The following is an 11,790-nucleotide window of genomic DNA, read 5'->3' as shown; positions in this document are numbered from 1 at the left end:
CACCTCCTGGAGGATTCACTTAACCTTCATCGTGAATGTGCAGTCTTACTGAAAGGGGTAAAATTGAGGGAAAGGTTATTGGATTAGGCCATGAAGGAATTTTTTAAAAATCAAAATAAGTGTAAATTAATTTTATTAAATCGCTTATTTGTATATTAAAATGTGTATAGGGTCATAAGATAAAAATAAAATGCCAATGTAAGCAGTTTAGTGTTCACTAATCATGGCAATATACAATATACGTTTTGACGTTGGGATGCAATATAAATTGTTCATGGAAAAAAAAATCTACAAATTTATTGAGGAAAAGCAATGTAAATACATGCTTGATTCACAAATCTCATTTAAAGCATAAAATGTCACTTAACTAAACACAATTTATATAATGCAAATTTGAAAAAAGCCTACAACGTGGTGCTTGGTTTTAGCTCAGTGGACGACAGAGTTGAGCGGCTCAGCTCGGATATTCCCCAGATCGAGTGTCGAGTCCGTCTCCTCGTCAATTTCGCCGATCACGGCGCTGGCGGACACAAAACAAAGTCAGACGGTGTCGATGTCACCCACAAAACCGCGCAACGTGAACCCATACATACACGTTGTCTCCTCGGACGATGTAGAGTCCCAGGACCACTTGCTCCACACCTTGACCCGAACTGAAGACCCGCTCGTGACTCTCGTCCAGGATCAGGTTGATGGTCTGGTCGAAGCCTTTCAACGTGCCCTAACCAAACATCAATAACATTAATACAATCGGAAACAAAGCATTGATTCATTTGTGTGGTAGCCGACTTTAAATCAGTGCATCCTTGTATAAGTCCAAATCTAATACGTTTTTGGTATCAGTAGACATGTCTCCTTAAGCAGTACAAGCAAGTACATAGGGTTCCTGCGAATCCTTGAAAAGTCCTAAAAACCATTGAATTAATCCATTCCATTCATTATCTGCCACGATTATCCTCAGTAGGGTCCCGGGGGTGCTGGAGCCTATCCCAGCAGTCTTCGGGCAGTGGGCAGGGAACACCCTGAACTGGTTACCAGCCAGTTGCAGGGCACACAGGGACAGACAATTCGCTCACTCACTCACACCTAGAGACAATTCAGCCAATCAACCTGACCTGCATGTTTTTGGAATGTGGGAGGAAACCGAAGTGCCCGGAGGAAACCCACGCAAGCATGGAGAGAACATGCAAAGTCCCCACAGGATGATTCCATCCCATGACATCAGAACTACAGTGCATCCGGAAAGTATTCACAGCGCTTCACTTTTTCCACGTTTTGTTATGTTACAGCCTCATTCCAAATTGTATTAATTTAATCTCCTATCTCAAAATTCTACACAAAATACTCCATTATGACAATGTGAAAAAGTTGTTTTTTTTTTTTTACTTTTTTTGAATTTATTAAAAATAGAAAACTAAGAAATCACATTTACATAAGTATTCACAGCCTTTGCCATGAAGCTCAAAATTGAGCTCAGGTGCATCTTTTTTCCACTGATCATCCTTGAGATCTTTCTACAGCTTAATTGGAGTCCACCTGCAGTAAATTCAGTTGATTGGACATGATTTGGAAAGGCACACACCTGTCTATATAAGGTCCCACAGTTGAGTGTGCATGTCAGAGCACAAACATCAAGCATGAAGTCAAAAGAACTGCCTGTAGACCTGCGAGACAGGATTGTCTTGAGGCACAAATCTGGGGAAGGATACAGAAAAATTTCTGCTGCTTTGAAGGTCCCAAAGATCACAGTGGCCTCCATTATTCGTAAATGGAAGACATTTGGAACCACCAGGACCTAGAGCTGGCCGGCCTTCTAAACTGAGCGATCGGGGGAAAAAGGGCCTTAGTCAGGGAGGTGACCAAGAACCCGATGGTCACTCGGTCAGAGCTCCAGCGTTCCTCTGTGGAGAGAGGAGAGCCTTCCAGAAGAACAACTGTCTCAGTAGCAATCCACCAATCAGGCCTGTATGGTAGAGTGGCCAGACGAAAGCCACTCCTTAGTAAAAGGAACATGGAAGCCCGTCTGGAATTTGCTAAAAATGCACCTGAATGACTCTCAGACCATGAGAAACAAAATTCTCTGGTCTGATGAGACAAAGATTGAACTCTTTGGTGTGAATGCGAGGCGCCATGTTTGGAAGAATCCAGGCACCGCTCATCACCAGGCCAATACCATCCTTACAGTGAAGCATGGTGGTGGCAGCATCATGCTGTGGGGATGTTTTTCAGCAGCAGGAACTGGCAGACTAGTCAGGATAGAAGGAAAAATGAATGCAGCAATATACCAGCTCAGTAGCCTAGATGGTAGGGCGCCCGCTTTGAGACTGGGAGGTCGCTGGTTCGCGCCTCGGCCGAGTCATACCTAAGACTTATAACATTGGTAAAATGGCGGCGCATCGGCTCGCTACAACGGGTCAGGTGTATCGACATTTTGTTCTGTGTACATTGTTACAAAGAATGACAATACAAAGGAAATTATTATTATTATTATTATATAGAGATATCCTGGATGAAACCCTGCTCCAGAGCGCTCTTGACCTCAGACTGGGGCGAAGGTTCATTTTTCAGCAGGACAACGACCCAAAGCACACAGCCAAGATCTCAAAGGATTTGCTTCAGAACCACTCCCTGAATTTCCTGGATTGGCCTAGCCAGAGTCCAGACTTGAATCCGATCGAATATCTCTGGAGAGATCTTAAAATGGCTGTGCACAAACGTCTCCCATCCAACCTGATTGAGCTTGAGACTTATTGCAAAGAAGAATGGGCAAAACTGCCTAAAGATAGGTGTGCAAAACTTGTGGGATCATATTCAAAAAGACTTGAGGCTGTATTTGCTGCCAAAGGTGGATCAACAAAGTATTAAGCAAAGGCTGTGAATACTTATGTAAATGTGATTTCTTAGTTTTCTATTTTTAATAAATTCAAAAAAAGTAAAAAAAAAAAAAAAAAAAACTTTTTCACATTGTCATAATGGAGTATTTTGCGTAGACTTTTGAGATAAGAGATTAAATTAATACAATTTGGAATGAGGCTGTAACATAACAAAATGTGGAAAAAGTGAAGCGCTGTGAATACTTTCCGGATGCACTGTATGCCGTGGACACGCTAACCACTTATTCGCCGTGCCACGCAGCATTGAATTCATTATTCTAAAAATAAGGCCTTAATTGGCATTAAAATCTCTTGAAACCAATTTTAGAAAGTCTTAAAATGTGTAGACAGCGATTTAGTAAAATTCATGAATCTTCCACAAAAATTGGTCATGAATATAGCGGTGTTATGTTTTCCCAAAAAGTTTTCCACTGGACCGAAAAGTAATTTTTCATGCATCGTGATAAAAAGGTTTCAGGAATGTAGCAAAAGAGTTCTTTGTTAATAATGGTTATCTGCCAGTTTTGACTGAGGATCCAAGTATTGTAAACATCCTTTTTATTTCTCGTTTTCCATGTCAAACTTGAGGGTGCTATGTTTTTCAGATAAAAAGTATTCAAATAGACTGAAATGTGATCAAAAAATAAAAAACATTTGTCAAAAACTGCCTCTAATTCATGTGGGTTATGTTTTTTTTTTCTTCTAGACTCTTGTCTTAAATTTGATTTCAAACAGAATTCTAAAAAGTCTTGAATTTAACTTGCCTTAAGCTGTAGGACAGTAATCCCTAGTTGTATCGCGTTCTACTTATTGCAGTTTTGGTATTTTTCAACATGCATTGTGTTCTTTCTGCATAGTGATTGACTAAATAGCCGCCCTGCCCCTTTTCTGCATGTGTCTGCCCGCGGTCTGAGTTGTACATACATTAGACAAATTGACGAACTTTACGTATGCGCACTCTTTTCAACTTCAAGTATCTCCTGAGGGCCATGTCAAAAAAAAAAAACGCTCTGGACTGAAAAAAAAAAAAAAAAGCTGCAGATGGGCCCAAAATGCAGAGCAAGACGCTCTCTAGCGCCAGCAAAGTTGAACCTCAAGACCCGCTAAACTTGCCTACAGCCTTGGTAGCACCCTGGCGCTTTTTCAAAAATGTTTAAGAATGGAAAAAGATATGGTTTCTGTAGTGTAGAAGGTCAAACAGGACACAAACATTTTCAATGTGTTCAATACAGATCCCGCACGTTTCCTTTTTGTTATTTTCTTGCAGAAGCAGACATACTTTTTTTTGTGCAATATGGTTAAAAATTTTGGGTTGCCAACCCCTGCCTAATGGAAGGTAATACCAGTTTTTCATAACATTCTCATTCTGTAAATTGTGTTTGATCTTATGTTTCAATGTATAAGGTTATTTAATAAATTAATTCTAATAGGGGTTTTGAGTATCGCAAGACCTTTTTGGAACGCAATTCCTGTAAAAAAAGGAGGGATTATTATTTTTTGGTATAGATTTTTCCGAAAAAAATCTCTAATCATATAAAAACACTAAAACCCAAATTGGGTGAAAAAGGATTAATATGATTGCTTTAGTCAATTTTAGCTAACTTTCCAGATTGTTTTATAGAAAACGACCCAATTAGATAGCTTGTTTGTGCTAACATGACCACTTTTGTTTTTCAGTTGGTTCAAACAACAAAACGACCTCGTTTTTTGGGGTTAGAAAATACAATATATTTATTGAAAGCTGCTTTAGACAAAGGAGCACGTTAGGGCTGCCACAACTAATTGATTAAAATCAATTATTAAAAGCGTTGGCAACTAATCAGATCATTAATTCGTTGTATCACGTGATTTATGATCCACTAAGTACCTCAACTCATTGCAAATGAGAGCGCACAGAATTCTGTTGACATGAGAGTTGTAGTACCCCGTTGGTCCGGCAGATGGCGCCAAGACCATTTTACATAAAAGTTTCTATTGAACATTTAATCAATTCAAACAAAATTAGCATGAATGTTTCAACTTTGTATCGTTTGACTGTTTTCTTAGGCAACAAAGTTAACAATTTTCAAGCAGACGGAAAAGTCTCCTGCGGCACACTAGATCTCACAGCACACTACTGTGCCCGGCCTCCTGGTTGGAAAATACAGTTACAGGGATTTGTGATTAAGGGCTATACAAATAAAAATGACTTAACTAGACTTTTGATTGTTCTTGGGATTTGGGTTGTCATTCGGACTGTGTCTGAAGAAGGCCTCTTCTTACTTTACCATTTACATGCAACACTAACAAATACAAACCCCCCCAAAACGGCAAGATAGAACATGATGTCACTCTTCAGCTGTCTACGGCTGCTTTATTTTGAGGAGAGGCGCAAAAAAACTGCTCCAACGATCGCATTCGATTTCTGTTTTGGTACAAGTTTGCCATTTTAAGTTTTAAACAATCATATTTTTTGTTACCCCTTAACTGTTGATAAACAAATACATGTCTGCACAATGTCACCAGTCACTGAAATACGTCATGCCTCGTATATCATCGGAAAGCATACTTGTCAAAGAAACGTCACGATCCGTCTGAAACAAGATACCCAAAAACTATAAAGCCGGGATAGTTCACTAATAAGTACCCTAGGAATCAGCTTATGAGAAGATTATTTGCAAACATGGGCTTCCTACACCCAGGACAGTCCAGAGAACACAACCGTGTAAGATATTTACTCCAAAACACACGATAATGCCGACAGATAAAAATAAAATCCGCCTAAAAGATTTTCTGCATCGTTGGACGTTCTTTGTTGCAATCGGTCTGTTTAGCATCATAATTCCCGCTTACAAATAAACAAGACTCGTAAATTTATTTCCAATATGGCCATTAGCCTCTGACCTTTTGATTGACACCAATCTTGGCCAATTGCAGGCTTTTTTTTTCCACAATCCACATACGGCATTAGGCTCTAAGGGCCTGTATTGATAAAAAACAACTCAGCCTCTTTTAGCTCTGAATATCTTTAACCGGAAGTCACCGACTCAAATGATGATTGACAAATTGGTTATCCAGGGAAATTCTGAAAAGAAGGATACGCAGATATACACAGAGTATTCAAATTAGACCCCAAAATAAACATGCTTAATGCCACCCGTGATTCATTTTTACGCACCATTATTACGTGCAAGTGTGCACAATCAGTGATAGATATGTGAAGAGAAAAATCAAACATTTACTACTCTTTCACAATGTCTATAAATTGGCCAGAGCAAAGTACCAATTGCAGATGTTTAAGTGCTGTAAACTGGTCGTCTTCAAATGGCCACTTTTGGAAACGCCAAGAGCTACCCTCAAAAAATGTGTTAAATACAATTTATAGATTGTAATCAAATTTGACAAGGTACCAGGTAAAGCTTCGAGCTACTGTTTCCGCTGTTTTCCAGTTAAGATGCCCCTGGTAACACTGCTTTGCACATATTTGATTTTGATTGCAAAAAAAACCCAAGATAACAGGCAGAATCAAAACCAATTTCTGTGTTTTCCAACTCCGATTAAGCGATGTTAGTAGGACTTGCAGTGATTATTTCAGTCTGAGACAAAATTTCAGCGTGTTACCTTTCAGAAGGGACCCTATTCTCCTAACGTTTCAAGAAAAACTTTCAATTTGCTTTGGGTATGTCTTAAATTGAGATTTTAGGCGAATTTCACAGAAACGTTAAGTGGTTAATATTGTGTCTGAATGTCGAAAGGTCGGAATGCATGGTGATGTTTTTGTGCGGTTTTAAATAAACTAAACACAAACCACACAACTCACCACAATCATCCTGCCGTCTGACGTCACGATGGCAACCGTACCTGAGGGTCAAAACAAGAGTCGATCATTTATAGCAGTGGTCTGAAACCTTTTCTGTACAATTGTCAGACACCCAATAATAACATGATTAATAACAACGATAAAAAAATCATCTACTGTGGAATATCTAGATTACGAGGGATATATATGACATGTGAAAAGGCGTTCGGTTTTATCGCATTATTACACTTTTTAGTAAAGGTAGACGTATTATCGTCACAGATATTTGGAAAATTGACGGATATCGGTATGGGCTTTTTTATTTATTCAGCGGGACGATTATTTAGAATCCAATGCAGCCGATCCTGTCTTTCCTTCTCTCCTGCCTGCAGTCTCAGACGCCACCCTACCCACGGCTTCTAATTGGATAAGTGAGCAGGAAGAATAACGTTAGAGCTGAGTAAACAGCGGCAGCTCTGCTAACTCAAGTCCCGACATATCGTGAATCAAGAGCGCTGATGATATTGAGATTTTGAAATTTCTGCGGTAGAAAAGCTTGTGTTTTATTTAGCAATAGCCTAAAAAGTGAACAGACGCTCCCCTACTTACGACCATTGGACTTACGTAAAACCATAGATTCGAACATTTTTTCCGGGCTGTCAAAAAATTTAGATTGTGTATTGTGTGACCCTTTTTCCAAGTACTATACATTACTGTAGTGCTTCTTTCCGGCGCTACCAGCGTGTGGCGCTGTGAGAGCTCACCCAGCATCCACCGTGAAGAAAAATCCACTTCCTCTTCGTAGTTTGTGAGTAAACATTCTATACTATCTATGTCTACTATCTCCAGCGCGCACATTTTTATTGTTTGATGTCTTGTGCATCCATTCAATATGGTTGGTGTAAAGTGTGAAGAAGAGGCAAGCCGTTTTCTTTTGAAATGAAAGTGGAATAAGAAAGCTTGATGCGGTTGAGAAAATGGTTGGATCACTTTTTTTTCGTCTACTGTCTACCACGGAGGAGGACCTCTTGAAGCACATCTTCCAAAAGTAATTCAAACCTCACTTTATTTATCTTCATAGAGCATATTAGTTTATTAAATGATTATTTTTCTTAGTACAAAACAATACAGGTTACTTATACAAGCCTAACCATACTTATATAAACCTTAAACATACAAAATATAGCACTGATGCAACTTACGAACAAATTCAACTTACAAACAATCTCGTTCGTACGTAGGGCAGCGTCTTTAGTTGACTTATTTTAGGGAAACCCCTTCAGGTAGAAACTTATTTTAGCGCTCATCATAACATTAGTTTGTTAATCAAGAGTGTGTGTTTGTGATTGAGAAAGAGCCTAAAATAACGCTACAGTGGAAGGCTGAGTAATTAGCTGTAACGATAAACATAATTTTGTCAATATGGCTCTAAATCTTTTCAATTCGCCAGCTTCATTAATTTTTCGATGCACTCTTTGCTTTAGGTTAATTTGAGTCATGTTGTTTGGTTTGACATCTTTATTTACCCTAAAATTCGGAGAGCAAGCCGTAAAGCCGTAATTTTTCCCAAGCTTTCAACCCTGCGGCTTATGCAATGATGCGGCTTATAATCAGGTGCGCCTTATAGTCCTAACTTTTTGGGGGGTTTGTTTTTTTCAGTTTTTTTTTGGGGGGGGGTTTCTTAAATCAGGGCTATTTAAGTTTTTATGTATCTTCATACGAGTTGTGCCAAGCCCAATTTAATTTCTGGAACCGTTAGTTTTTTGTTCATGTAAAATATTAATCATGTTAGTTGTGTTGAATATCAAATGTATTTACTGTAAAAGGTTTCAGGGACCCTTAAAGTTTTTTGGGGAATTCATGACAAATATTCTTTGTTTCTTTTTGCATCATTAAAAAATTCTTACACAATTTTTTATTCTTTTATAGCAAATGAATATCATCTCCAAATTTTGGTTATTGGCCTTCTCTTAACACTAATAATAATAATTGGTATTTGCGGATCCTTAATTTTTAGTCAAGGTAAGATTCTCAAATAGGAGTAATATGCTGCGTATCCATAGGCAAACATTTTATTGAATTTATGTAACTTACTATAAATGGTTTATTTATTTATGAAAGAAAGTCCTTTGCCGTAAACTATCCTAAATGCACAACAAATAAATACATAGAAAATTGTATTTTGGTATTGAGTTCATAGTTAACATTGCCAATAAATGATTTGAATCATTGCTCCACATCTTGAACAACGCGCTACTGCCAGTGAAAAAGGTGTGATGATGAGCTCATATCCAAATACTCTTCTTATGTCCTCTACATCACTAGTGGTCTGGTGGTTAAAGTTCTGTACTAGGTCAAGGCTTTGATTTTTGCAATCTCGCAATGATCGCAGCAAGGCTTTAGGGCTAGGGCCTTAGCTTGGCCTTTTGGCTGAGAGTAAGTGTCCCGGCTCCTAGGCTTTGTAGCGTATTATGAACTGACCGATAACGGATAATGGATAATGAATAACGAAGATAGAAAAATAACCCTTAAAAACCCCTTACCACTGCAAGCTGGGTTTGATTCCCGTTGCATCCAACCATGCAATGTAGTGGTCACCAATATTTTTGACTGATCAGTCATTGCTCAAATATGGCGATATACTGTACTGCACTACCGTAAAACCTCTTATATAACGCACACCCAAACATTGAGTTCTTTTTTGGATTTAAAAAAATCCCCGTGTAATTGACGGATAAATATGGACGAAAAAATAAGGCAACTTTGTGTGCGCCCTGGTACGAAACGACCCACGACCAGGTACTGTTTCGCGGACCACTGATTTACAGGACACGGACTAACCGATAAGTTACAGGTAAGATGGTAATTTGAGGTGCCCTTTAAAAGTGCCAAATTAAATAATTTATCTATTAAGTATGTGTAAGAAATGTACAACTGATGGCTCAGGAGGTAGAGCGCTCGTCTTGGGAACAAAAGATCGCAGTTCGAATCCCGGCTCCTCCGTGTTACATGTCGAAGTGTCCTTGGGTAAGACACTGAACCCCTAATACTCCCTTTATGCAGGTTAGCGCCTTACATGGCTGCACAGCCGCTATTGGGAAATGTGAAGCACACTGTAAAGCGCTTTGGGAAGTCTTGACTTGAAAAGCGCTATAGAAATGCAGATCATTTCATTTTCATTTAATTTTCCCATCGCTCGTATCAGCTTTTATCATCGATTTTCCGGCCACAAAGTGCATTACGCTGAAATGAAAGGGGCCTGCCAGACTGATATCACGCGCATGGGCATGGTTTTCTTTTATTATAGGATGAAAATGGTCAAAGTATGAAAAGGACCGCCTCAAATACAGATCAAACGCCAACACAAACCCCCAAGAAAGATGAAAAAGGAAGTTGATTCGATCGCGTCTAAGAATGTCACATACTTGCACGCGCAACAAATATGATTTCAGCCAGAATATGGCGTCAGGAAGCATACCCCACTTACCAAATAGACTTGACCATGTACTACACCCTGTGTCAGGGTGGAAAAGCGGCTAAATGTTGTCACACAGCTGAGAAAAAAAGTTTTCCCTTCACAAATTTAACCATATTGATAAAGAAAGAGCACAAACAGAAGGCTAAAAACAGAAGGCACTACATGATGCATTCATTCATTGAAAAGGAGCATGCTCGTAGCTAGTTAGTTAGCTTGCGGTGGCTTACGGTTAATGTAACTCTCCAGTGCCGTGGACATGCTGCTGCTTCCTGAGCCGTAAATCCAGCAGCCGCTTCGCTCGAGAAAAATATTTCGGTTTGTGCTAGATAAACAGCATAAACGTGGAGAAAAACAACAAAGTAAAGCCTTGTTGGAAACCCAAAACAACGACGCACGAGTGATAGCAAGGAACGGTAAATAGTGCATCATATCCGGTTCCGTTACGCTACACACGACTATGGCCCAATCCCATTTCTCTCACTCGGCCCTGAGGACCCTCCAGTGAGGTCCCTCGATAGAGGAGTGCCCTCCGCCGGTGGAGTGCAAAGTGGAGATGGTTTGGACAAGACTTGCAAGGTTCCACCCCTGTCCAGGAGATGGCGGTAATATTAATTGGCTGTAGACCTCAGTGACGTATTGGTCTACCTCACATGTAAACAACTTGAGTCTCAACCTGCAGTGTGTCAGTTGGAGAGTTCGTGCAACGTTAAAAATGCCCGCTACTGCTGTGTTATTACCGATTGCCTGAAAGCTCTTCATCTTTTCCGTGTCTCCAATCAACGGAGGAGAAATGTGCTATACTGAAGACAGCTTCGGCGCTATGTAGTGCTGATTCATCTTTACAAGGTACGTACACTCATTTAAAAAAAATGACCCGTTCGGTCAAATACAGAAAGAGTTAACATACAATGCACGTTCACATAATACCCTATGTTTGTGTAGACATAAATGGCAATCTACTTATTGGTATCTTAATGCCATTTTATGACATATAGTAGGGGTCTTGAATGTGTGACATGACGAAAAGTAAACAAACACAAGAACAGTCCACCTGACCCTTAAGCTGACATAATATCGTCACCAAACTTCCCTGTACGACCCAAAAACCTTAGTTCATAAGGAATTTAATTCAAAAGAGTTGTCATTGGATATAAAAAAGGTCATTTCAACATTTTTTCATGATGCTTACATCACAGTTAAAGCGGTCTTTTTCTTTTCTATGCCCACATTTATGTCTAAATTGTTTGTTATCTATTGTGTTCCAGAGTGGCTGTCCCATAAGCGTGGACAGGTTGGACAGGAATGTTCCCATCCTGTGCTTATGGTTGGATGTGGAGTCAGAACTCATTCAGGACTTAAGGTTGAGCAAGAAGGTTATGTGGGCCCTGCAGGAGCTGCTAAAGAGGGAACAGGGCCGTGGCTGGAGGTCCTGATCTACGTGTACTGGCTGGCCCACGCTCTGTCCTACCGTGTGGTGTCACAGGTCTTCAGGGTTCCCAGGTCCACCGTACAAAGAATTGTCCACAGTTAATATGGAATAAATTGCCCAAAAGCCATATTTTAGGCTCTTTAAGTCAGACCCACATTTGCATTATGTGCTTTTCTGCATTACTATTCAATAAACATCTTCATTTTGAGTAACACCTTGGTGGTTTATTTCA

The 11,790-nt window shown here is 39.6% G+C and overlaps 1 protein-coding gene and 1 long non-coding RNA gene across 2 annotated transcripts; one reads left to right on the top strand and one right to left on the bottom strand.

Annotated features, from left to right (window-relative positions):
• Positions 1–116: 116 nt before the first annotated feature.
• Positions 117–10,574, bottom strand: lsm8 (LSM8 homolog, U6 small nuclear RNA associated). The gene is made up of 4 exons (XM_088347830.1): positions 10,357–10,574; positions 6,673–6,713; positions 594–721; positions 117–520 (listed from the first exon to the last, which is right to left on the bottom strand). Exons 1-4 carry the CDS (start codon positions 10,556–10,558, stop codon positions 430–432), a joined length of 462 nt encoding a protein of 153 aa, XP_088203956.1. The 5' UTR covers positions 10,559–10,574; the 3' UTR covers positions 117–429.
• Positions 10,575–10,594: 20 nt separating this feature from the next.
• On the top strand, positions 10,595–11,770 carry LOC148356793 (uncharacterized). Its single transcript, XR_015852047.1, has 2 exons — positions 10,595–10,975; positions 11,395–11,770. It is a non-coding gene; the product is annotated as an uncharacterized LOC148356793 (long non-coding RNA).
• Positions 11,771–11,790: the final 20 nt, after the last annotated feature.

Source organism: Urocampus carinirostris, chromosome 11 (genome assembly GCF_059441175.1).
Source record: "Urocampus carinirostris isolate Australia breed hairy pipefish chromosome 11, RoL_Ucar_1.0, whole genome shotgun sequence".
NCBI lineage: Eukaryota > Metazoa > Chordata > Actinopteri > Syngnathiformes > Syngnathidae > Urocampus > Urocampus carinirostris.
Note: the sequence above shows the minus strand (reverse complement) of the source record. Positions and strands in the feature narration are given on the sequence as shown.